This window comes from Giraffa tippelskirchi, chromosome 2 (genome assembly GCF_054371585.1).
Source record: "Giraffa tippelskirchi isolate mGirTip1 chromosome 2, T2T-mGirTip1v1.2.pri, whole genome shotgun sequence".
Lineage (NCBI taxonomy): Eukaryota > Metazoa > Chordata > Mammalia > Artiodactyla > Giraffidae > Giraffa > Giraffa tippelskirchi.
In genome coordinates, this window is record NC_137276.1 from 158,195,936 (window position 1) to 158,223,835 (window position 27,900).

Consider the following 27,900-nt stretch of genomic DNA (forward strand, 5'->3'; position numbering starts at 1 on the left):
CTTAGTCATTTATTGTAGTATGTCTCCTTTCTATGGATGAGAGAAATGAAGCAATCTCTCCTGACATTCTCTTCTATCACCACCCTTGATGAGGAAGAAGCACAGTTGGAGAGCAATAGGGCATTCCAGGGGGTGGAGTCACTCAAATACTTGACAAGTGGCCCAGAGGCACCATGGCTATTTCCCAGAAATACATGGTGAGTCGGATCCTATCCTGAGCCATCTCGTCTTCCACGTGAAATAAATGATGAAAAAAAAAGAAAACAAAAACTAAAGATTTATATTAAAAAAAATTTATTGAAAAAGAGTAATGCTTTATACAAATTCCCATTACAAAACCCTGAAATATCTGTTTCCAAGTAGGGTAGCAGAGTACAAAAATATCAAAGTCAGACAGATTCTGGTGTCACAATTCTGTTGGCCATTTTGTACTATGGATTTCTTTTCAGAGTTTACCAACTAGTAACCACGTGTATTAATACTTGCCCATCATTAGGATTTATGAAGGTAGCAGAGATTCTTTGAATTATACATTCTAGGAGCATAGACTTTCAGGTTTGGAAGACACACTAAAATTTACTAGTTTCAAGTCCTATGATTCAATCCTTTGGATAACTTCCCCTAGGTGATTTCACTATGAGCTACATTTCTAAACTACCTATCCTAGCCATGTTAGCTGCCAGCTAGTAGCAATACCTCTGATGACATCACTTAACCAATATCCATCTTGTATACCCTTACAAGTTATTAAAACTCAAAAAATCTTCCATTCTTTGGTCAACACTTACACTTCTATTTTACCCATTACATCTGCAAACTTGTTCTAGGTCAAGTCTGCATTCCTGAAAGGAGAAAACCTTAGCTACACAAAAAGCATCAGGCCACACTGACCAAAGAAAACTAAGACTTCCTTAAAGTTTTTTTTTTTTTCATTTAGCAAGCTGAAATTCACTTGTCTCCTCACTTGAGAGGTTGGTTAAGACAGGAAATCCATTTCTTAAAATTTCTCTTTTCAGTCATTTGAAATGTAGTCTAAAATCTATGCACTTAAATTCCTTAATTCTTTCCCCCAGTACAGTACTTTTCACCTTACAAAATCACATTTACATCTATCCTGTCTCACTGGATCCCCACAATAGCCCTGTGAGGTAGGCAGGTCAGACATTACAATCCTCTTTTTAGAAATGAAGCAATAAATCTAGGGCAACCTGTGCCTTGCCCAAACTCACACTGTAATTGATAGCACCAAGACTCAAATCAAGTCTCCAGACACTGAAGTCAACACCCTTTCCATTACAACATCTTGCTGAAGTAAAGGAGTTATTTTCCACAAACTGGAAAACTAAGAGCAATTGTTAAAATGGAAGAGTGCCAACAAAATGGTGGCCACACCTGAAAGGAAGGGAACAGGCCTGTGGAGAGAGGAAGGTGCCTAGCCATGGGAAGGCCTGTGTGTAGGTTTTGTTCAACGACTTCTTAACAGCCAATTTAGCAAATAGAAACACTACTTAGGCATATTTCATGTTCAAAGAATGAGCATAATATCAACTAATTAATACTTACACCACTCTACCAGCTGGTTAAGTATCATTATCTCAATTTGACAGATGGGAAAAGAGGAGAAAGATTAAGTGACTTGCCTATAAACTACAGAGGGAATATTTGTCATCAGATTATCACTATAGAAATTATAGTACTTCATTCAAACAGTCTGTTCCTCTCTGGAAAGAGGTAAGCTATACAAGAAAACAATACAGTAAAGGGGACAAGAACAAGGTAGTTTGGGAGGGTATATAACTGTGAATGAGTAGCTCAAAAAATTCAATCAATAGAATTGTGTTACAATACTTGGAAAAGCAGCACACAGTTCCTCAATGGGACAAATATTTTCAAAGCAAATAAGTGTGTTAGAGGTCAGGGTACAGGAGGCGTATGGGAAGGTCAACAGGAACATACCATCTAGTCACACACACACAGATTTGCTCCCAAAGCTCTGGTCTGCGAGAGACTCTTATTGACTTTAGGAATTAAACTACAGGCATATAAAATGTGTTATCAGATTCAAGAGTTAAGCTCAATCTCACAAAAAACAAAGGCATGAAGAATGGCTGAATGATGACACAGCAAGTGCTAAAAGATCATGGTAAAAAAAAAAATGATACAAACATATAAAGAGGGCACATGTGAAGAACTGAAATAATTCACACTTGGTAAAGCAGGTCAGATCTTCTGTGAAAGACACTAAAAGCTGATGAAGGAGGGTAAATGATATTTGACCTATTATATATGTATACACAAAGAAAGAAGAATTTGAAAAATACCAAATAAATGACTTAATCAAGAATTAAATATTTTTTTCATTTTTTAGATATATTTTAAGAATGCTGGTAGCAATATAATGAGAATAAGAATTCTTACTATCTAATTTTTTTTTAGAAAAACATGTTTATGTACATATCTATATATATTTAAGGAATGCTCTCTCCCCTCATTTGAGATGATTACTCAGTGGGAAGCAGTAATACAAATGGAAAAGGCTTCCCTCTGTATTGAGGAAAGGAGAGAAGATAAGGCTAAGTTATTTTTAGCAATGGATATTTAAAAAATATGGTTTTTGTTTTAATACCACAGTTCAGACTACAATAGTCAAAAGCTGAGATCTTAATGTCAATGCCAGTATTTCAATGTCCATTTTCTGTTGGTTTCAACAGGGTTGTCAGCTTTCTCTTCTGTGTCACACATAGTCTTTCCCACTGGAAGGTGCTGGCTTGGGATAGGGCCTGGGTGTTGGGTAAGATGTTTTCCGGGGACAGGAGCAGCACAGCAGGGCGCCTCCCAGAAGGCAGAGGGAAGCAGCAGCCCAGCCAATGAAGAGAGCCTGACCAAATTCATACCTAAAAAAGAAAAGGTGATACATTTGCTTAATCAATGACCCATTGGAAACTTCTCTAATGTAATTAAAGAATAAAATCAATATCACACTCATATTTTTTCCACTGAAAAAAATCCCCTGTGATCCCTTTAAGTTTTATGAAGTACATTAAGGTTTGTGGACACACACACGAGAACGTTCACATTGCAGCTGTTGACAACTTGCAACAGTAGATCACGCAATGTGGCATGTAACACCAGGTTAATTACACAAATATTTCCAAAGACTTTTCCATGTGTAGGGGACTTTTAAAGCATGCTATATACCTTAAAATCAGGTTTGGAACATGGTTCCTAGGCTAAAACTTAACAAGTCATGCTATCACCAAGTAGCAATAGTATTCTATAAAAAAAAAAAAGAAACTGCCAGAGTGTTTTGGAGACTATTAGACTTTTCAACAGTTAAACCCTAATAAACACTGAAATCTGATCTATGGTTTTGAGGAAAAAACTTCTAAACAACCCATAGATTGTTCTAGGTTAAACTGATTCGGGTGGATGTGTTAAGCCATACTTCCGGGAGAAGATCTGTGACTGATGGTGGACAATAAGGAAAGAGAAGGGTTGGATCTAAAATGATAAGGCCCGAGTTTGAATCCAGATGCAAACTCTCAGCTGCTGAATTTTAGGCCATGAACTCCGTGTCTCAACCTCAGCAGCTGCTTCTCTTAAAGCACAATGATCCCATTTTCCTCACTGTACTGCTTTTAGGATCATGTGAGACACTGTAAGTAAGTATACAGTGCCTGGCAATTTATAAAATGCTTTCATATCCAATAGGTAAAATTTTAGCCTATTGACCTCCAGCAGTTTCTGTCCCTACTTTGTAGTCCTATGGGATGGGTTCCAACACCATCATGGCAGTATGTGTTTTCCTATACATGGGTGATTATAAACAAAGAAGCACACCTTATCTCCCACCACTAGCATTTTTCATCCATTCATCTTAGCACTCAACAAACAATAATTACACCTTAACATCCCAACTCTGAATATAGTTATTAGGCTTTAAAGAAGTGAACACAGTGAGACAAAGAACCTTGTCTCTGATCAAAGGGTGTCATTACATGAGAGCCAAGAGTCAGCTCTTTAACTTCCACAACGTGCAATGTTAAGAAGGATGATCTTTCTAAAACTATTTTATGGACTTGATGAAACACAAAATTTCATAGTGGTAACTCATCCTTTTCATAAATAAAATTGTTTTTTTCATAAATAAAATTGTTAGGAATGAAGTTTCTAACTGTTAGAGGTTATTAACCTCTACAATAGAACTGTGTTCTCGATCAGTCATAAACTGTGTTTTGTTACAAATAATCACAATTAAGTGTTGTATCAGAATATACTTCAAAAATGAAATTTCAAATATATTGGTATCTTTATTAATATTAAAAAAAATAAAAAATATGAAAAAAGGTCCAGCATACATTTGGAAAGTATACAGCTTGGAACTTTTCTACTTTGAAGTTTATTTTGTCATCAATACATGCGGTTAAAGTAATTATCAAACTATTTTTAACATGTCACAGGCCATTCAAGTTATTGTCAGTTTTGGCAGAAAATTCCATAAAATTCTGGATAGCAAGTCTGGGAAGTCACGATACTAACTGGACTTTACTTTGCAGAACATAAAAGGGTATTTTCTCAGAGAACAATTTTTTATGTCACTATCATTACCTGGCATTGACCGGGGTCATGGGGTCATAGAATTCTTGAACAATTCTATTGCCATACCATGCTGTGGCAACTAAAATAGCCAGACCTATGGAAATTCAAAACAAAAGACTGTTAATCACCATGCAACACGGAGCATAAATGCATGGCTCACTAAATTTATAAGTATTTTACAAGAACGAAATTTCATCAATAATGCTGACATTTTTAATTTAGTCCATTTTAATTCAGACGTTATTAATCTAGGATGAATAGAGGTTCAAACATGATTTTTTATAAGTGTTCTCTTAAGACAGACAAAAATACTAGGTTGAAGTTAGGCACATGACTGTTCATGTCATCTTATTCACTTACAGTTTAAGGTCCCTGGCACAAATAACATTCTTTTGGAAACATTCAGGAGATGCATGTCATTTAAGATCTCTTTTAAATACATTGTTATAAACTAGTGTGCTAGACTACTTTTGATAAAACCAAAGTCCTTATTTGTAAAGCTCGTCATTTACAAAAGGGAAGATGAGAACTCTTCTACATTCTTCTTGGCCAAAACTCAAAATTCACATTTCTGAAGGATCAAAATGAATATAAATAGCTAGATAGTGGGAACACGTTGGACCTGGCTCAGAGTACACCAATCATCTAAATTCCTACACACCTATTGGCCAGATGTTCCAGGTCTTGCCATGAGATTCACTGAGGCGCCCCATCAGATCAATGTATGCAGCACACTCTCAATTTCTCATGTCTCTCACATTTCAGTGCATGTGTGCATGCTCAGTCTTTGTCTGGATTGTAGCCCGCCAGGTTCCTCTATCCATGGGATTTTCCAGGCAAGCATACTGGAGTGGGTTGGTATTTCCTCCTCTAGGAGATCTTCCAGACCCAGTGACTGAACCCACGTGTCCTGTATTAGCAGGTGGATTCTCTACCACTGAGCCACCTGGGCAGCCCCACAGAAACCACTTAATCAAAATAATCTGCTCTATCATTTATTAAAATAAGTATACAATACCTCAATTTTTCTTATCCAAAGAACTTAAATAATTTCTTTTATAGTCTGGGCTTAGGTGGTGCTAGTGGTAAGGAAAATGCCTGCTGACGCAGGAGATGTAAGAGACATAGGTTTCGATCCCTGGGTCAGGAAAAACCCCTGGAGGAGGGCATGGCAACCCACTCCAGTATTCTTGGCTGGAGAATCCCACGGACAGAGGAGCCTGGCAGGTTACAGTACATAGGGTTGCAAAGAGTCAGACATGACTGAAGTGACTTAGCACACAGTCAGTCTAAAAATTCATCAATTTAGACAGATTAAATATTTCTGTGCTACGCCCATTGCCCTCTTCTTCCTACAAGAAAAAGTGGTCCAACCTAATTGCCTCTAATACTTGAAAGAAAACACTGCTGCTTTTGGCTGCTCAAGTAGAAAATATGAATGCTCTGGAACTTGCAACCCTCACTCCTAGGAAGTCCGTGAGACTGCAGGAGTGATGGATGGGAGTTATTAGAAGATCAGCAGAGGACAGGTTCTACTCAGTAAGTGTATTCTTAGCCTTTGGTATAAAACCTAAGTGTTGGGAATAAAATGCTCTGCAGTAGTAATTTGCATAATCTTTAACCAAATGTTTAGTAAAGCCACAGGCATTCTTCCTTTATTGTTCATGATATCCACATACTTTTCTTAAAGAGAAAATGAGGAAAAAATCTAATTCTAGTTTTTCCTAGTGGTAGATTATACTACTAATGCCATTTCCAAAAACAATAGGCTACCATATATAGTTTATGTAATAGTCTTATTGTTGCTGTTTAGTCTCTAAGTCATGTCTGACTCTTTGTGACCCTATGGATTGTAGCTTGCCAAGCTCCTCTGTCCATGGGATTTCCCAGGCAAGAATACTGGAGCGGGTTTCCATTTCCTTCTCCAGGCAATCTTCCCATCCCAGGGATCAAACCCGTATCTTCTACATTGGCAGGCAGATTCTTCACCATTGAGCCATCAGGAAAGCATATGTAATAGTCTATTTCAAAACAATAGACACCTACTATATATGACATATAATAGTCTATTATTTTATATACATACACAATTTTATATGCACACATTATCGTATTTAATATTAACTTTATTATAAGACTTTACAAATGAACTGTCCATGTGTTCTTCTGGCTCTCATTTTCTCAAAGGTCACATAATAAGATTTGAATAAAGCAATAAATATGCATTTATTTATTATGGAAAATGTAACCTCACTCTTTTATCAAGGTTTTTATTTCAAGACTTTTCTGTGTTATTTTCTTTTTTAACTCATTTTTTTCTCATTTCCTACCATTCCAACATTCCACCTGAACTCCAAATGCCCTTTCTCTTCATTGATCTATGGGTAAACCCTGTTCATTCCAGAATCAGTCCTGCTTACATGGAATAATGTCCTCCTCTTCCTCCAATGATCCCAGCTCCATTCATTCCATTCATTCACACCTGTATGATTACACTTTCTTCATGGTCTCTCTCATCATTCCCCATCTTTCCCACGTAGTATCAGTAGAGACACCACAGAAATTTTCTGAATTACACAGAATTGGTCTTCAGTATTTGCTAGATAGAAAAAATCTCTCCCTCCACTTGAGGAGACTGTTTTTAATGAACCAGTTGGCACCTGAAACCTCAGGGAATAAACCTGTCCACTGTGAACACAGATCTCAGATTTTTACTCAGTTCCCGTTTGCGAATGTGAAAGTCAACTGGATTTGAAGATTCTTTGTCTTCATATTTTACAGGAACTGAATTCAATTGATTCAAGAGCAATAAAGCCAACATAAATCCAACATAATCTAAGGAAGCTAAAAACTAGACCTTAAAAAATGTCAGAAAAGAGTTTAATAAGGTCTAAGAGGGACAGGGCCTCTCTTACCTGAAATAAGAAAGATCACGCCCCCAAAGACAGCCATCCGCATCTTCTGTGCCTCGTCGTCTTCCATGCACTTCATACACTTCATGCCAACGGTGGCGACAAAGATGGCTATTAGTCCCAGCAGGATGCCAATCACCATCAAGGCGCGGGTTGCTTGCAGAGTGCCTGACAAAAAACATTTTAGAACAGGTAACAATCATGCCTAGACCAATAAGAGAAGAGTGGTAGAAGACCAAGTATATTTCAATGTTGTATGGAAGACAGAAAACATAACCAGGAGTCAGGAGACCCCAGTTCTAGTGATGCCTTTGCAGGAAACCAACATAGTTTCTCCTCCAGAAAAACAAATGGCTGAATGGTGAATAAGAATTCCTCCAGCTCTAACAGTTTATGTTTTTGACATTAAATTCAAATCCTCTGGAAAATAATTAATGATTTGATTGAATAGGCTTAAAACACATTAATTCTTACTAATGGAGAATTTTAATTTTGAAATAACAATCATATATTATCCTTAATGTTAAAACATTTATACTTTAAATGGTTTACAATATATCTTGGTAACAGTCAACACCTTTACATTCCAGTCTTCAAGCTGGGGAAAATCTGGGAAGGTGAATTTGGCAGACAAGAAATGAATTTCTCATAGATTATCTTGGCTGGATAAGCAACACATATCTCCAGTGATGGGGGTGGGGTGGGAGATCTGAAAACCATTTTCTCAGAACAAAATTATTTTGGAACATAGTAGGTTTATATTCAGAAATATCACTGGTGTTTAAAACTGTTTAAATTACTATGTTGTAAAATAGCTGACAGTAATTCAATGTAGCACTTCTTAGGATTCCAATAATTTTCTAATTTCTTGTTCTTGTCATTGGCATACTAAGTCATGATCAAATATATAGGGCCAGGTTTGAGATTACACCAGTAAATATATTAAAGAGTAAAAGCGTGATGCCATCCCTATGGCATAAAGGCACAAATTCTCAAAGAAAAGTGAGTTGAAACTACGCTGGTTAGATGAGTTTGACTTTAGATTTATTTCCTCCTTCAAATAAAGATCATTATCTCTTTGACAGTGTTAACATGTCAGTGACAAGTCTCAGTGACAAGTCTTTTTGCAAATATAAAAATTATTTACATTATAATAATAAAGTGTGCTATCATACGGGTAAGCCAGATACTATTGTTTGGGACCATGTTTTTATTATGTAAAATATGAATGATGATATCTCTAAGGAAGGAAGGAACAATTGAAGGAAGGAAGGAACAATCAAGGAAGGATGATATCTCCAAGGAAGTTGGAACAATTGACTTCCTAATGGTCTCAAAACTGGCTGACATGAAAAAAAGGTTTTATATCTCAGTATCTAATTTAGACTTAGGCTCGGTGTCAGTATTTTTAGGGTTGAGAATTTAGGCTACAAATCAAATTAACACTAAAGATTTCTAAAACATCAATTTATTTAAATTTGTTAATATTTCCATCCTTGCCATAAACAGGCAATCTATGATAAAATCATAGTAACCTCTTTCTGAAAGTATCAAAGACATTTTTTGACTGTATATGAGAGATATTTGGGAAGCCAAGATAAATTTTTACTTGTTTTAATCAAAAAGCAAACCAAAGGCACTCTCATGCTCCCCTCATAGATTTACTTCCCCATAAATGCATGGGGGCAAGTGTGCACCCAACTTATACACTTATTTGAAGATGGAAGGTTGGCACAAGAACTTCTGAATCAAAACACGTTTCATGGATCATGGATTACCAGGAACTATAGCTGCTTATGAGATTATTGTGAAACCTTCCTTGAAATCACAAACGATACTGTGGTATGAAGAGAAAAGTACCAAGGACTCCATAATTATGGTGTGTCCTTCCTTCTGGTTTGCGAACAGTTTTGCAAAGGCAATCATGCTCAGAAGGAAAATAAAAAATAAAATAAATAATCTCTCCTACATAACAGAGATTTCCAATCTGGTCCTAAGTGCCACTCCGAAAGAAAGCATTTCAGTCAAAGGAACACTGGAAAAGGAGATGCTGAAAGTCACTGAGATGATCCATGTGGAGGACAGGGTGACCACTCATCCATTTGGCCTGACTCGCTAGGTTTTAAAACTACAAGTCCTGCCTTCTGAGAAGGTCTTCAATCCTGGACAAACTGGGAAAGCTAGCCACTATTGGAGGATGGTTGGATGTGGAAAGTAAAATGAAGAGGGTTAGCAAGGTAAGCAGAAGGCATTTATCATGTATGATTTTGCAAGCTAGGGAAAGGGGTTTGGAGTTTATTCTAAATGTGAGCAGGAGCCATTTAGGGTCTTAAAGGAGGAATGAAAAGATTTTTTACCCTCTGTCTTCCTCTGACAGCCCTTCAAATATGTATAGCCTTTTACTTCTCTCAACCACCTTTTGCTCTGTCTGTCCATTAAGCTCAATTTTCCAATCTTTATTCATCACTTTCGTTGTTTTCTCTGATGTCTAAGTTTTCTACTTTGAGTTGTAGGGCTTCAAACTAGATCCAGCTTCTATAATCATTCTGATCTGTACTTCATGTACAAACAGCAGGCCACCAGCCCAGCAGGTCTGAGCACTTGGATCACAAGGTACTCTTCACGAGGAGTCTGCCGGGCCTCAAGCTCCTGAGTCAGGCCTGTATAAAACCACCCAGGCAGAGAGCGTACATGGATCAACCACTTCAGGACTCCACCTGCACTCGCCTGGGATTATCTCGTTTTCACAGTCTTTGTCTCTGAGTTTGTTCTCCTTTCAGTTCTCAAAGAAAACACATTCAATTCACACCCCATTTTACTCTTTCCACTACTTTACAAAATTTCTAAGGGGAAAGGAACAGATATTTTGTTCTGTGTGTTACAAACCCTAGTAAGTCTTATTTTATAGTATAATGAATTGTTTGCATAATTCACAAAAATAATGGAGAAAATGGGGGAAAACCTATACTGAGGAATCATATAAACCGTATATTGCAAGGAGATCATGTTTCATTTTTAAAAATCTGATAAAGCAATAGTGTTATTTTGTGAAGCAGTATTTTTTCATTTATGTCCTGACATCCACTGACTTAGGAAATGTCTGTATTTTACAATACTAGATGGGCATCAAACACAAAATCTCATCTTGCATCACTGGAGACATTTGGATGAATTCTTAACTATAGTGATATGTGGGGAGAAATGTAAACATAGGGAAAAAAAGGCTGAGAATCATAATAGCATGAAAACTCACTAGTTGGGTACATGGAATAGTGGATTACAAATCAAAGTAAGCAAGTGTTACGTTACAAGTTATGAGGGTTTTACATGCAGATAGAATCTAAATTGCACAGTTTTAAGCTGGAACCAGATGAATCCTTCAAATTAACATCTTATGGAAGCCTTCTAAGTCAGACAGCAAAAATATGTAATTGTGGGCTCCTTGATAACTTGGCCAAATATTTGTTCATATTTCTATTCAAGGCACTTATAACAGTACCTGGCAAGCTTCATGGATTATTCAATCTGGGATCAATTAATTTAAATTTTTATCTTTTAAAAATTCATATATAATAGGTAAAAATACCTTTTGTGTTAAGCTTAATTTTTGAAAAATAATACTGAGAAACACCTCTTAGAAAGCCTCAAGATACTAAAATCTTGCTACATAAAGCTAGATCTAGTTTAGATTATTAAAAGCTAGAAATTCACCTACGGAGGAAAAAAATCATACTTTTTGTTTAACTGAATCTCATTTTTAGAAACTTTCTAAATTATGCATCTAATGAGCTTTCAAGATGAAGTTTTTTTCTGGTGGAACAATGACCAGCAGGGCAGAGAAGTTGAGAAATATTTGAAAGCCACCAAATATTTTAGGCCAGAGAGATAAAGTCTTGAACTATTAACTCTGAGTTGACCTGAGTGGCTCCAATCTGAAGCAAATATGTTCCTTTCTGGCCCATTAAATTTACCTCTACAATATTATTACCACCAATTAAAGCCGTCTTTGGAGAAAGTGGTTAGCAAACATGCAAAAAGGTACACTATTTATTGTTCCTCATAATTATTCAGCAGTACATGGAGAAGGCGGTCTTTTAATTATACTTAGCTAGACTGATAATCTTGAGATTAAAGACTCCCTAAGGAGTTCTTAACACTTGCAACCTGAAAGTATAATTTGAAAACATACTTACAAAGATCTCTACTTACAAGACAAGAAATGAGTTAGAAGTTACTGATCTACTACAGTGAGGTTAATCAACATAAACGTAGAAAGACAAGCAGAGACAAGTCAGTGGAATTTTTGTTTTTTTAAGCATTTCTAAAGTCTTACTATACAAGCAGCAGAACTTCTTTAAATACCTGACATTGTTCATGCTATTTACTAGCCATATTACTATATTATTACCCTATTATATGTCATAAATAAAGAAGATTTTAATTATATCTCTATCTTCATGCAGACCCTCTTGGCATCAGTAGGTGCTTAACAAGTATTAAGCAGATAAACTGACCACTGGGTGACTAGAACAAAAATCCTCTTTTCTCTTCTGCAATTAAATGAACTCCTCACAGACTGTCACAGAGCTATACTCCCATGACATCTTCACTTATTAAATTGTTCACTTTTAGTCAAGTTCAAAGTTTCTCAAGAGTCTTCACTGTTAGCATTTCCATTTGATTGATGTATGAACTGGTGGCCACTGGGTGTGACCTTAAGACTCCAGCAGAGTCAATAACTGTGGTCTGGGATAAGGCAGGACTTAACCAGTTTTCAGGATGTTCCAAACATTTTTGCTTTTTTTGTTTCTTAAGAGAAATTGTCTCATGATTAAATGTACACTTCTATGTTACTTCTGTGCCACTTAGCCATCACTCCAATCAAGGAAGCCTAAACTCTGCCACTTGCCTATGCCCTTCGCATCACTGCAGTTAGTAACAAAGACTGTTGGCACTGAAAGGAATCAACATTTGCACACTATCAATCATCTTAGCTGCATTTCTAGGAACAAGGATAGGGCCTGGCTGATGCTGGTTGAATGTATGAATGAGTCATGGATTCATCTCCCTGTTCCTCCCACTCTGCCCTACTTTATAAGTGGGGAAACCATAGTCCAGAATGATCAAGTGGCTCACCATTATAAACATGGCTAGTTAGTGTAGAACCAGGGTCAGAACTGAGTACTCAAGTTTGCGTTTGGGATTTGACTTTCATCATTCCAAAAATCAGAACTAATTCTCAAAACAGATATGAACACAAATGGCCCCTTAAACATCAGTGGTTCAGCAGGCCTAATGCAGTCTAGGGAAGTGTAAGGAGGTGCCCCCCTCTCTGCCTCTGCGTCAAAGACCATCCAAGTCACTGATTTTATTCTTTGATTGAGCCTGACATCATGGTGAGAGTTCTGGGAAACTTCACCGACAACCAATACTCATTAAAGCACACCTACACACATGCGGATTCATGTAAAGCAAGTTGAACAGGCCAGAGGAGCTTATAAACAAATTACAGAATCCTAAGGTTAGATGAGACTTACAGAGAGTCTAGCCTAACCTCCCATTTGTCTGGGACTTGGATTTTCCCTACAGCATTCCTTCAAAATGCTTATTTATTCCTCTGCCTGCACACCTCCCACCACGCAACCTCCTGGGGCAATCCAGTCTTTGGACAGCTCTAGCTATTAAAGTCAAGCCAGGAGAAGCAATTAACTAAGCACATGAAATAGGAACTAGCTTGCCAAAAGTTTGAAAACTGAATCAAAACAAGGCAAGATGTACAGTTTAATCAAGAAAAGCAACTCTATCTGGCACTCTCTTTTGCATATTCCAACTATCAGTCATCAGTGTCAATAAACATCCATTCTTGGATGGAAGTGAAACTGTCTCAGCCATAGTAAAACTACAATCCATGGTGTATTATTTGTTTACCCAGGAAGTTCCCCAGTTACATTTTCATAAACTGCTTTGCAAGAACCATCTAAAGAAGCCTTGCTGTATCTCATTTTTGACATTGCCTTAAGCACATCGTATCCCTTTAGACACTGCCATGTGCTCTTTGTAGCTGACACTAGTTAAAGAAGGGGAACCGGGGATTTTAACACATCTAGTGCTATAACCTTTATAAATCCCAGAATCTGAGCCCCAAATTGCCAACTGGGCTCCACTGGCAAAGAGAACAAGCTACAATTTTAAGAAACTTCTAAGTTTTTCACCTAAAAGCACTTTGTGGAGTGCAACTCGTTTCAAGGAACTCTAGTTATATGTACAGATAGGCCTGTTCACCTCTGGATATCATGGTACTAAACCAAAAACAGCCAATGAATTGCCTCCCAGGTCTCTACATCAGGTGGGCATAAGCACAACTGTCCAGATGGAGAAACGGAGACAGGTAGGTTCTCTGGGCTCCATACAAAGGCATCTAGTGAGTCACTGGCAGGTTGGGAAGTATATCTGTGAGTCAAGACTCTCTCTTCTGAGAGTCAGTTTTGAGAGAAAGGCCTCAGCCCCACCTTTGATAAACTCTGGCATTAACCAAAAGGAAAATAGGAATTGACATGGAGTTAAAAAAAAAAAATTTCATCAGAATGCAATCTCCAAAACGGGTAGAGGAAAGGTATTGTTTAGATCTTCCACCATAGCTTTAAAAATCATAACAGTTATGTTAACTAGGAATAAATGAAAATAAAAAATTTTAACACATCCTCACGTGCAGGGATAACCTGTTTTGCTATTTATAACATGGATCGATCTGATTTCATTTGGCCGTTTAAGGAAGGTAAAAGGAAGTCTATTTGAACATGTTGAAAATGGACTACTAGTACTTCCCTGGTGGTCCAGTGGCCAAGACTCTGCACTCCTAGTGCAGGGGAGCCAGGTTCAATTCCTGGTCAGGGAACTAGATCCCACATGCCACAAGTAAAACATCCAAGATGCCCCCAAAATGATTGAAGATCCTGAGTGGCACAACTCAGACCCGGGGCAGCCGAATAAATATAATTTGAAAGATACTTAAAAATAAGAAAATGAATCATTTTGATCAGAGGAATCAGAGATCTATCTGGAATTGTCCTTAGAACCATCTCCATCTGCCAGGGCTTCAATATGACATGCCAAATGCCATACAATTTCTTACACGTATTTATCCATCCATGAGGAGATTCAATGATTATATAAAGGCATATACTTAATGTTCTCCTTATATTTGGCATAAAAGAATCCTAATATGGGAACTCTGAAAAGCTGAAATGGCAACACTAAAAACCACCATGTGTACACTGACTCACAAATTCCACAGGTACTTGAGAGTTTTAAACAGATTTGGAACAGAATGAACAACTCTAAAGGGCATGGCTTTTGACAAAACCACACACAGGAGGTGGACAAAGCAATTGAAGTAAACTTGAGCAATGACTTGAACACTGCTTACCGTCAGCACACAAAGAGGACTGGTGGGCAGACTTGTTTGTCTAGGCAAAGGCTAAGGAAGCTTTTATTCAAGTTAGTTCAAGTGCATGACAGACACAAGTTCAGGACGACTAATGTCATATCTCAAGGAAGCTACTCTAGTGATGAATTGTTATTATCTAAGTAAGTAGGAATTTAATGAATTTCTGACAAAACACTCAGAAGTTTTTATTTTAAAAAACAAAAGAAAAAATCCATCCTGTCACCCTCTCTCCACCATATCTAGGACTATTTCTCTCTATATAATCCTGTCCAAACTTATGAAAGAAAGAAGCCAGCATTCGTTACATAGAAATTCCTCTGTGGAAGACAGAAACTCAAAGCCCCACCCTCTCTCTCCTGACCTCTGCATTCATCAGCTGTATCTCCTTAGTGGCTTCATTTTTCCCTTTATATGATGCAGGGAGGTAATTTTTGAACTTCTCTTTCTTCTCATCTTTTTTCCACCTGCCACCCACCTTCACTTTCCAAAATAAGACTATACAGTCTACCTCCTCTGAAGACTCCTGGTCTGAGAGCTAAACCTTCTGGGGAATCTTAAGAGACTTAACTTCTTCAAGGAGTCACTGGAGGGAAAGACTTCCTCACACTTGTTTAGTCCTTCAGTCGTATCTGAGAGTCTGCAACACCATGGACTGTAGCCTGCCAGGCTCCTCTGTCCATGGGATTCTCCAGGCAAGAATACTGGAGTGGGTTGCCATTTCCTTCTCCAGAGGATCTTCCTGACCCAGGGATAGAACCCAGATCTCCTGCACTGCGGGTGGATTCTTTACCACTGAGCCACTGGGGAAGCCCCTCTTCACACTAACTGGATCTTAGAAGTCAAAAGAATCAGAAGATTCAAACTCAAGTGTGAGAAGACACTAGGTTGAGACAGTCTGTGTAGGAATGTGATTTATTCTCATGATAACTCAGCAAAGACAGAGAAAAAAGTTGTATCTAATAACTGGCATTATCTATTTAATTTTACAAACTGGAGAAGCTTTCGGGCTCCAAACTTTTCAAGGCACATCATTTTCTTGTCCTAACCCTACAGTTCTTCAATTTTCACAGAATCTGCGACTGTCCAGGAAAGGCCTAAGAGCTCAAATTCGAGTTTGGCTTCCACTCGCTCAATTGCCGCCTCACTCATGGGTATGTAAGATGAAACCCACACCTTGAGAAGAGTGTCACCCAGGAAGTTAGAGGGAAAATTAGAGCTTAGGTCTGGTTGTCCCTTTCCCCAAACCAGGGTTCTCTCTACTACCTTACAGCGGGGCACATGATCAGAAGACTTGATCCACTGAAGGTTGACAGACATGTAATCACACAACAGAACCGTTTGATAGCCACTACTCCAAAAGGGAGCCATTTAGGGTTGGGTCCCTGTAGCTCAGACAGTAAAGAATCTGCCGGCAACGCAGAAGACCCGGGTTCGATCTCTGGGTCGGGAAGATCCCCTGGAGGAGGAAATGGCGACCCACTCCAGTATTCTTGCCTGGAGAAGCCCATGGACAGAGGAGCCTAGCGGGCTACAGTCTGTGGGGTTGCAGAGTCGGAGACGACCGAACGATTAACATTACACCACCCTGAGTCACAACTGGGGAGTGGGGAAGGCACTCACTGTTGAGATTCAGCAAGGAGTCGAAGACTTTGCACTGGATCTGCCCGGTGCTCTGCGAGACGCAGGACATCCACAGCCCCTCGTAGATGGCCTGGGCCGTCACGATGTTGTCACTAGCATAGGAGTAAACCTTCCACTGGGGCAGCGCCGTGCTGACGATGGAGCCGATCCAGCCCAGAAACGCCAGGATGAAGCCCAGCAGCTGCAACCCCGCGTTGGCCATGACTCGGTCGGGCGCCCGCGCTGGCTCAGGGGCAGCAGGTGCACAGGCGGAGTTTGCAGGTGCGCACCCGGGGCTCCCCGGGGTGACGGAGCCTAGCGGAGGAACTTATTGCAGGGAATCCTGCTCCCTCCGCTGACGTCGGAGAAGCTCTGGGACCGGGTTTGGGTCCGGGTCCGGGTCTTGGTCGGCGCTGCAGTTCGGAGGCGAAAAGCTGAGGCTGCTCCCGGACCGCGACTGAGATGCAGGCCCGCTGGGCGCCGCGATTTAAAGCAGCTCCGCCCCCGGCCTTACCCGGCCGCCGCGCAGCTCCCTCTGGCGGTTTCTGGGCGGGTTGCGGGGAAGCGAGAGGGAGCGCGGGAGCCCGCGATGGGGCCCGAACTCTGGCGGGAAGGTCCTGCCAGCCAAGTGGGGACTACTCGAGCAGGATCAGGTACTCAGAGTGTTCCGGGGCTGCTCGTTTCCTCTCTTTTCTCCCCTCGCGCTTTTCCTCTGTGAGCCTTCACAGGCTTTCCGTTCATCCAATCCACGTTTATCCAAAAATGACTACGTATGTTTAAACACTAAAAAAATGCCAAGATGAAAATTTAAGACCTCAAGGGACTCACAGTTTCATTTTCGACTTTTCCCCCGCCGATTAAAAGACATTTCTATGGCTCTCCACCCCTCTAACCTCCCTCACACACTTTCCTCCCTTCCCGTTCAGCCTCCTCCCCATTTTCCTTTCTTCCCAATGCCCTTTCTTCCCTTCGAGGTCTCTCTTAGAACCATAAAAGAAATGTTGATACTTTGTTTATTAGGAAACTGAGACCCGGAGAGGAAACGTGATTTCCGTTAAGACCATACAGCAAGTTGATAGCATGTGCAGTACTCTGGTTCTCAGCCCACTCTGCCCAACTACATCTCAGCTTGACCGAAATATATGTCCTTTGAGCTTCCCCGGTGGCGCAGCGGTAAGAAGAAAAAAAAAAAAAAAAGCATGCCAATGCAGGAGACGCTAGAGACATGGGTTCAGTCCCTGGGTCTGGAAGATCCCCTGGAGAAGGAAATGGCAACTCACTCCGGTATTCTTGCTTGGAAAATTGTGTGGACAGAGGAGCTGAGTGGGTTACAGTCTATAGGGTCTCAAAAAGTACCTCAATGAGGAGGACTTGACTGAACACACACACCCATCCTTATGGAAATGCAGCCTACCCTCCCCTACCCCTACACTTGTACACACCCACACTCACACCCAGCCTACCCTCCACCACCCCTACACTTGAACACACACGCACACACACGCATCATCATCATCCTCTTTCTCACAGCAGTTTGTCTTAGAGCAGTGATTCATTCTCAGAGGAACCTGCCATCCTGGCCCTCTGCCCCTCCAAAGGGTGTTTCATTAATGAATTCTCAGATATTATTCATCAGAGGTGACAGCATCTAAAAAGTCCCCCCGAGTAGAAAGAGACCTGTCCTGGGATTAGAAGTCCAAGTTCTGGCTTTTGCAATGTGACTGGCTGTGGCCAGCATCTCAGATTTTTGTTTATTTAGCCTTTAGTTGTGCTCTGTGGGTCTCTAAACCTTCCTTCTTTGTAGTTACTCAGGAGTGTACCTCAGATGCTATGGTTTGGAATAACTAAAATGTTTTCCCAACCTCTTTGTGTGTGTGGTGCCAGTGTGGTTGGACTTGAAACTTATATGGTTTTAATAAAAACAGAAGCGCCTCCCAGCAGAAATGAACTTGCAAAAGGGAAAACAAGATATGTTTCAATATTTCCTATGGCAACTGCCAGTTTGTATCAAAGAGGGAGTTAAAAAATATTTCATAGTGTTAATGAGAGGGGTGAAGAGAACTCTGCCACTTGGGAGAATGTTGGTGATGCAGGAGGGGAAGCTATGCATGTGTGAGGTGAGGCAGAATATGGGAATCTCTGCACCTTCTGCTCAATTTTGCTGTGAGACTAAAACTATACTTTTAAAAAATATATAAAAAAGCAAAACCCCCAACCCCCACCACCCTCATTTCTACCTGGTTGTCGTCAGATACCTTTGGAAGGTTTAAATCCAAAGGACAAGTCTGCATGGAGATTTAAGGACTAGCAATGAAGAGGATGGCTTAGTAGTAAAGAATCCTCTTGCAATGTAGGAGATGCAGGTTTGATCCCTGGGTCGGGCAGATCCCTCGAGAAGGAAATGGCAACCCATTACAGTATTCTTGCCTGGTAAATCACATGGACAGAGGAGCTTGGTAGGTTACAGTCCATGGGGTCTCAATAGAATTGGATACAACTTAGCAACTAAACCACCACTACCACCAATGAAAAGAGTAACACATAAGCTAGTTGAAGAGATTTAATTTGGGATAAGCAAGCATTAAGCAAGTGGTGTCCTTCCTTATCTGAAAGCCTCCTCAGACCCCAGGAAGGCTCTCAGGCTGCTCTGTAAGGCAGGACCACATCCAGGCTAAGTCCTCAGAGTCTGGGCCCACAGTTATTAATTCTTTCTATACCCAGATGAATGTTCTGTAGGGTTCTGTGAGAGATATCAATCACATTTGATTTATTTATTCCCCAAGACTATTAAGCTCAGGGGAGGTTCTCAGACTTTGCTTAGGACTAGACCACCATCATGTGAATCGAATAGTCTTATCTTTTTGTTGTAGTCAATTCAGAATTAAGACTATTAAATTTTTTGTCTTTGTTGTTTAGATTAGAGTAATAAAGACATGATCTTAATTCAATGAAAGCATTTGTGCACAGACCATTTAATGTACATTAGGACCTGTTTTTATCAACCTACAGTTGTCAGGGAATTAGAGGGATGAACTCTGTGGTCAGTATGGCCCCATGTTTTTTGTTTTTTAAGTCCAGGTCTGTGTGAGACTGATTACTTCATTGCCCACAGCATATTTGTGAGACTGTGGTTGATGCTGTTTACTCCACTGTGATCCATGCCATCTCTGGCATATCTAATCCTGTCTAGTTTTCTGTCCTTCCCTCAGAGCAGATAGGTGAGATAATGGCTCACCATAAATCCATCAACTTAAGGAGAAAAACAACTTACAGGCATTGGTCTTTAAATATGAAATATAAACAATATAGAAGGCACTGTGACCAAGAAGTTTCTAGAAAGGCTGGTGATAGTATGGCAAATACCCTGGCCAGCTGAGTAGGAAAATCTGGCTAGGTTTCTTCAGACAAATTACCTCCCTTCTCTTTCTCAGTTTCTCTATCAATAAAATTAGGAATTGACTTCTAGAAGGTCACTCAAGGCTAAAGCTTTATAACTCTAAGTAATTATAGCTGATACTAGTGGGTAACATACTATCATCCGCAAATGTTTAGCTCAGAGGTTTATATATACCATCTCCTATGTGAGGTGACAGAGACACAGAGATGTCAGATCACATTCCCAGGACTGGATTCGGTAAATGCTGGGGTTCCAGACTATACACTTTGACCCTACAGCTTATGCCTTTAAGCACTGTCCTAAGGAGTTCCCTTGTCAATCAAATCAAATAAGGATTCTTGGCTTTTCGGGGTTAGGCATCCTTATCATGTATTTCTCTCCACACTATAACCGCCTTCCTGCTTCTTCCTGTCTCTTCTTAATCTCTGCTGCTGATCACTAAGATTGTGCACTTCGGGGATCTGGAAGCATGTTGGGGGAGTGTTGTTGTCAAGGAGGGAAGTATGAGTGAAAACAGCAAGTGGTCTGCTGGTTTACTCCATATGTGACTAATACTTGGGTTCAACCATGATCCTGAGAACAGCAATCAGTACAAGACATACACAGAGAGATGGAAGTAAGGGTGATAGAAGAGACTAAGGGTGATAGAAGAGACAAAGAAACACAATCCCAAGAGGTAGCATCCCAGAAATGGTGAATGATGAGAAATGCAAAAGTTGTTGGAAGGTAATTATTTCACTTAGGGACAATATGTGTTACTATTGACTTTTCAGGGCTTCTCAGATCGTAAAAGCAGAATGGATGAACATATTTCTAAGTAAACAATTGGCTGTAGAATTATTTAGGGCTTCAGAGAGGAATCAGAGTATGAATGTGAAAGTTTAACATGAATTCTAGTATTGAACATGAAAATTATTAACACTAAGAGTGTTGGTGCTTTCCCTTCATGCTGCTACATGGCAAATACCCTGGCCATGCAGCAGCAGCATGACAGAAAAGCACCAACATTCTTAGTATTAGTAATCTTCATGTTCAATACTAGAAGTCAAGAACATTGGTGCTTTCCAGTCATAACCACTACTTAAAACAGTCCTTTGAATCCCCTTGGGGTTTTAGAGGAGGTTACAAGGTTATGATTTAAACCACAAACGTTTGAATGCTAGTTCTATCACTTAGGAGCAGAGTAACCTCAGAAAATTTATGCAGCATGTTTGAGCATTAGATTTTTCCTCTTTTAAATGAAGAAGTAAAACTTTACTTCATTGCGTTTTGATGGTTAAGTAAGCTAATATGTGTACATTACTTATGACAGTAGTTAGTACATAGTAAGCACATGAAATGATGGTTATTATATCAGGTATAGCAGATATATTTATTAACCCAGCCACTTACAAATGATACATTTGTTCAGAAAGACTCTTTTTCTTGCCTTGATTCTATTAGAATCTCACTTAATGTCATTGATAGTTGAATCATGGTGACAGGATATGAACTGTTACTAGGAGGCAGATGTAATTTTATGTTCAGAAATTGAAAAGGCAACGATGAGAGGGGTGGGGATTTTAGATGAGATGTCTAAGCCCCTTCTCGTGGCCCTGGACAGTTTTCACCTCTGAGTCCTTGGCAAGTGTCCTTGGCAAGTACTAAATGCCAAGGGGCTTTTTCTGCAATGGGGTGAGCCAGGAGCAGAGAGAGGATGGAGTCATGGTACCAAATGACTGCAGATCAGCATAGCTCTTCAAAGGGTTAAGTGGGAAAATCCTTAGTTTATGAGTTGTAACAAGTCTTTGTCTTGTTATGTGGACTTTAATTTCCTTCTTATGTCCTCCCATAAGCTCCCAGTATAGAAGATCTATCTCCCCAGAAAAAAATGAAAAAAAAAAAAAAAGATGGAATTCTGCTATAAAATTGACTCCTTGAATCATAAAAATTTACTTTGAAGCAAGTTGGTGAAGGTCTGTTCACTTACTTTATCCCTTTGTTTGTGTTCTGTTTGGGGGAAGGTTTCCTTTTAAACATCAGGGAGGTTAGAAATAGCTCCCTAGTTTGATAATCAAGAATCAAGGTCAAATTGTGATATTTTACTTTAAATCTCCTTAACATAATCATAACTAACTGTATAAGGCGAGTTCTCCAGAGAAACAGAATAAATAGGAAATATAGATATAGGTAGATAGATCATCCTTATATTGAACATAATGTTTGACAAGTTATAACGTGCTCATGTGTGTTAACTTGTGTCTGACTCTTTGTGACCCCATGGACTGTATCCCATCAGGCTCCTCTGTCTATGGAATTTTCCAGGCAAGAATACTGGAGTGGGTTACCATTTCCTTCTCTAGGGGATGGAGCTTCCCGATCCAAGGACTGAAGCTATGTCTCTTGTGTATCCTGCATTGGCAGGTGGATTCTTTACCAACTGTTCTAACTTGGAAGCAGGCAAGATACTAATAATATCTTATATATATTATAATATTATATGTATATATAGAGAGAAGGATAGATGTATTTCAAATAATTATTTATTTATCCTTTATTCATTCTAATTATTCTTTATTTTAGAGTTGACTCATAAAACTGTGAAAGCTGCCAAGACCAAAATTTGTAGAGTTAGGCCAGCAAACTGGAGACTCAGGTAAGAGTTGATGTTGCAGTCTTGAGTTCAAAATCTTTCAGTCTTGAGGATTCCTTTTTTATACCCTGAAACATCCATTCTGTTCTTAAGGCTTTCAACTGATTAGATGAGGCCTGCCCACATATGGAGAGCAATCTACTTTACTCAAAGTATAGTGGTTTAAATGTTGATCACATCTAAAAAGGAGCTTCCCTGGTAGCTCAACTGATAAAGAATCCACCTGCAATGCAGGAGACCCCAGTTCAATCCCTGGGTCGGGAAGATCCCTTGTAGAAGGGATAGGCTATCCACTCCAGTATTCTTGGGCTTCCCTGGTGTCTCAGACAGTAAAGAATCTGCCTGTAATGCAGGAGACCTGAGTTCGATCCCTGGGTTGGGAAGATCCTCTGGAGACAGAAATGACTACCCACTCCAATATTGTGGCCTGGAGAATTCCATGGACAGAGGAGCCTGGCATGCTACAGCCCATGGGTTCACAAAGAGTCAGAACATGACTGAATGACTTTCATATCTTTAAAAAATACCGTAACATCAACATCTAGACTGGTGCTTGACCAAACAACTGGCCACTACAGCCTAGCCATGTGGAGACACAAGATTAATCATCACACTAAATAATACTCACTAATTTATTTGGATCCTAAGAGCTTTATTTGTATGAACTCACTAAGTATTCAAAAAAGCCAGTGAGTTAGATTTTGATCATAACAGATAAGGAAACTGAGGCCCAGATAAGCAAAGTATTAATAGTTTGCCCCAAGTTACACAGCTGGTAAGGGCAGAATTGGCATCCAAACTCAGTAGATGTGGCTTCTGAGGCAGAGGGCTTAGGTGGTGGCCTGCACCTAACCTGAAGCACATGTGTATCTTTACCTCCTTTGTGACTCTTCCAACCACCCGTACAGGGACATCCACAGACTGAACCCTCAACAAGTCTCCAAGTCAGAGTCATATCAGAGTGAATAGTAGGTGCTCAGAAAGTGTTGGATAATTAAGTAAGTGAATGAACAGATGAATAGACTGATGGAGGAAGGATCTGTAATCTTGATGATGAGGGATCTGAAGCATTGGTGAGTAAATGGTGAGTAAAATCAGTTTTGACTCTTGAAGAGATCCAGATTTTTTGTGGTGTTGGTGGGAGATCAAAACAAAAAGAAATTGCAGTGTGATAAAGATTGTAATTTTTAATACCTTTGTCTTTGGGATAAGACTAAATTGATGTGAGACTGCTTTCTTTCTTCATTAGACATGATACTAGGTAAGCTAGTTAATCTCTCTATGCTTCTTCTTCCCCATATGTAAAATAAAATAAATAGAGGTAAAGCAGAGAGTTGTGGAAAGCAAACAGATTGATTGACATCGTGTCTATTGTATGCTGAGCCCTGTACCCAGAATGTGGACAACATTTGATCAATGACAGCTTTATTGTAAGAACCTCAGTGATTGTCCCAAGGCCAAAGAATAGAGAGTGGTAGGCAGGCTGGCTGATTTTATCAGGCTGAACTAAATATTTGAACTAAACTCCCAACTATATATGGGAAAGAACGTTTCTGGTAAAAGAAAGAATTTATACCAAAATGTAGAGCAGAGTTACAGCCTGGTGAACAGCATTTCAGATTTGGCCTAAACACACACTTTGTTTGAAGTGCCCAGGGATATTCTAAAAATTAAATTCATTTTAACTCTGAGAAATTAGAAGAGTCCTCTTAAAAAAGTCTAGAGTCTGATCAAAAAGAGATGACCATACTGCATAGCTCTAGATAGGCTCTCTGGTTTCCTATTTCCCCACAATGTCTACTATTCTTTCTTCATTCATTTGTGTTTCTTTTCTGGATACTGTAGGCTCTTGATGCCAGTGTGCACATAGGAAGTACATGTAGTAAGTAGCCAAATTGCAGGACTTGTATACTATGCTAACGAGTGTGGGGTTTATCATATCCTAGGCAATCAGAAGCAGTCACAGAATTTTAATCATAGACTTGAGCAGATTTGTATTTTAGAAAGATTTTTCTGGGCTGCAGGAGCCAGAGATAGAAATCAGTTAATGAAAGGCTGTGGAAATAGTGCAAGAATAGGTTGATGAGAGAGTTTGGTCAGTGTCAAAAGCAGCAACATGGGAGACAGAAAGTAGTGTGTACCTGCCAGTGATGAGCTGAGATGAATCCGTATGCCTTTATGTGATTTAAAATGTTTATGCTGAGCCAAGAGTGGTAATTTTTGAAAATGCCGGATGGTTTTGTCCATCAACACAGGACAAAAATATTATATATGTCTTAGCATTCAGTGGGAAACAGAACTCTGATTTCCTCTGTAAGTTTTAATCGTTTCAAAGATGGAGGAGAAGCTGGACCTTTTGGATTGACACAGAATAAGTCGTTACTGTGGCTCCTTCCTAAGAGATTTTCAAGAACAATTATATTATGCATGACTGTAAACTGTAAAATGCAGCTCTGCTTGTTGTAGAGGAATAGGATTTGGGAAAGGGAGAATTGGTGAGGAAGAATGGGTATTAATGATTACTTCCAATGAATATATATATATGTGAATGATTAATTCTACTTGGGATTATTTGGGTTTTCTTCTTGAGGATGATAGAAAGACATGACAAGGTTTTAAGTAGGAGCAAGACCTAGTCGGGTTTCTTTGATAATGTTTTTAACAATGCTACTCTGAAGAGTAAGGGATGGATGATGGAGGGGAAGTGTGGGTAAGGTACGGCAGTACATTCCAGTTCGAAGAATTCGACTGTGATGTGGATAAATGCTGGAGGTCAGGACATACAGGATCCAAATTAAATGGAAATAACTGGTTGGAAAAAGTATGATGGGATTAGTTCATTGGTATGCTTACACCAGTTAGCTACCAAATTAAGGGAAAATTGAAATATTATAGAGAAGAGATTTCAACTCCCCCCTCCCACCCTCTTAATCATATGCACTCAGTCCAGTTCAGTTCAGTTCAGCTGCTCAGTCCTGTCTGACTCTTGGTAAACCTATGGACTGCAGCATGCCAGGCTTCCCTGTCCATCACCAAATCCTGGAGCTTGCTCAAACTCATATCCATCAAGTTCATGATGCCATCCGACCATCTCATCCTGTCATCCCTTTTCCTCCTGCCTTCTCCACCAGCATCAGGGTCTTTTCCAGTCAGTCAGTTCTTGACATCAGGTGGCCAAAGTATTGGCGTTTCAGCTTCAGCATCAGTCCTTCCAATGAATATTCAGGACTGACTTCCTTTAGGATTGACTGGGTGGATCTCCTTGCAATCCAAGGGACTCTCAAGAGTCTCTCCAACACCACAGCTCAAAAGCATCAATTTGAGCTTCAGCGTTCAGCTTTCTTTATAGTCCAACTCTCACATCCATACATGACTACTGGAAAAACCATAGCTTTGACTAGCCGGATGTTTGTCAGCAGAGTAATGTCTCTGCTTTTTAATATGTTGTCTAGGTTGGTCATAGCTTTTCTTCCAAGGAGCAAGCGTCTTTTAATTTCATAGCTTCAGTCACCATCTACAGTGATTTTGGAACCCCCCAAAATAAAGTCTCTCACTGTTTCCATTGTTTCCCCGTCTATTTGCCACAAAGTGATGGGAGTGGATGCCATGATCTTAGTTTTCTGAACGTTGAGCTTTAAGCCAACTTTTTACTCTCCTGTTTCACTTTCATCAAGAGGCTCTTTAGTTCTTCTTCACTTTCTGCCATAAGGGTGGTGTCATCCGCATATCTGAGGTTATTGATATTTCTCACAGCAGTCTTGATTCCAGCTTGTGCTTCATCCAGCCCAGCAGTTCTCATAATATACTCTGCATATAAGTTAAATCAGCAGGGTGACAATATACAGCCTTGATGTACCCCTTTCCCTATTTGGAGCCAGTCTGTTGTTCCATGTCCAGTTCTAACTATTTCTTCCTGACTTGCATACAGATTTCTCAAGAGGCAGGTCAGGTGGTCTGGTATTTCCATCTCTTGAAGAATTTTCCAAACTTTATTGTGATCCACACAGTGAAAGGCTTTGGCATAGTCAATAAAGCAGAAATAGATATTTTTCTGGAACTCTCTTGCTTTTTCGATGATCCAACGGATGTTGGCAGTTTAATCTCTGGTTCTTCTGCCTTTTCTAAAACCAGTTTGAACATCTGGAAGTTCACGGTTCACATACTGTTGAAGCCTGGCTTGGAGAATTTTGAGCATTACTTTGCTTGTCTGTGACATGAGTGCAATCTTTGGCATCATCTTTCTTTGAGATTGGAATGAAACCAGATCTTTTCCAGTCCTGTGGCTACTACTGATTTTTCCAAATTTGCTGACATATTGAGTGCAGCACTTTCACAACATCATCTTTCAGGATTTGAAATAGCTCAACTGGAATTCCATCACCTCCACTAGCTTTTTTCGTAGTGATGCTTCCTAGGGCCCACTTGACTTCGCATTCCAGGATGTCTGGCTCTAGGTGAGTGATCACACCATCATGGCTATCTGTGTCATGAAGATCTTTATTGTATAGTTCTTCTGTGTATTCTTGCCACCTCTTCTTAATATCTTCAGCTTCTGTTAGATACATACCACTTCTGTCTTTTATTGTGCCCATCTTTGCATGAAATGTTCCCTTGGTATCTCTAATTTTCTTGAAGAGTTCTCTAGTCTTTCCCATTCTATTGTTTTCCTCTATTTCTTTGCATTGATCATGGAGGAAGCTCTCCTTGCTATTCTTTGGAACTCTGCATTCAAATGGGTATATCTTTCCTTTTCTCCTTTGCCTTTTGCTTCTCTTCTTTTCTCAGCTATTTGTAAGGTGTCCTCAGACAACCATTTTGCCTTTTTGCATTTCTTTTTCTTGGGTATGATCTTGATCCCTGCTTCCTGTACAATGTCACGAACCTCTGTCCATAATTCTTCAGGCACTCTGTCTATCAGATCTAATCCTTTGAATCTATTTGTCACTTTCACTGTATAGTCGTAAGGAATTTGATTTAGGTCATACCTAAATTAGGTCTAGTAGTTTTCACTACTTTCTTCAATCTAAGTCTGAATTTTGCAATATGGAGTTCATGACTTGAACCGCAGTCAGCTCCCAGTGTTATTTTTGGCTGACTGTATAAAGCTTCTCCATCTTTGGCTGCAAAGAATATAATCAATCTGATTTCAGTGTTGGCCATCTGGTGATGTCCATGTGTAGAGTCTTCTCTTGTGTTGTTGGAAGAGGGTGTTTTCTATGACCAGTGCGTTCTCTTGGCAAAACTCTGTGTCTTTGCACTAACATATCAGATGCACTAGCTGTATATGTATAGT

The 27,900-nt window shown here is 39.6% G+C and overlaps 1 protein-coding gene and 1 non-coding gene across 2 annotated transcripts; one reads left to right on the forward strand and one right to left on the reverse strand.

The window, feature by feature from the left end:
• Nucleotides 1-277: 277 nt before the first annotated feature.
• CLDN1 (claudin 1) lies at nt 278-17,037 on the reverse strand. Its single transcript, XM_081537032.1, has 4 exons — nt 16,579-17,037; nt 7,515-7,679; nt 4,609-4,693; nt 278-2,894 (listed from the first exon to the last, which is right to left on the reverse strand). The coding sequence occupies exons 1-4, from the start codon at nt 16,799-16,801 to the stop codon at nt 2,735-2,737; spliced, it is 633 nt and encodes a 210-aa protein (XP_081393158.1). The 5' UTR covers nt 16,802-17,037; the 3' UTR covers nt 278-2,734.
• TRNAR-CCU (transfer RNA arginine (anticodon CCU)) lies at nt 14,334-14,406 on the forward strand. Its single transcript has one exon. It is a non-coding gene; the product is annotated as a tRNA-Arg (tRNA).
• Nucleotides 17,038-27,900: the final 10,863 nt, after the last annotated feature.

Coding starts and splice junctions, on each gene's coding strand:
- CLDN1 (XM_081537032.1), bottom strand. CDS start 16,801: ATGGCCAACGCGGGGTTGCAGCTGCTGGGCTTCATCCTGGCGTTTCTG. Junction 7,680..16,578: donor CTCCTTGCTGAATCTCAACA/GTGAGTGCCTTC, acceptor GTTTTTTGTCAG/GCACTCTGCAAGCAACCCGC. Junction 2,895..4,608: donor ATGACCCCGGTCAATGCCAG/GTAATGATAGTG, acceptor TTTCTTTTTTAG/GTATGAATTTGGTCAGGCTC.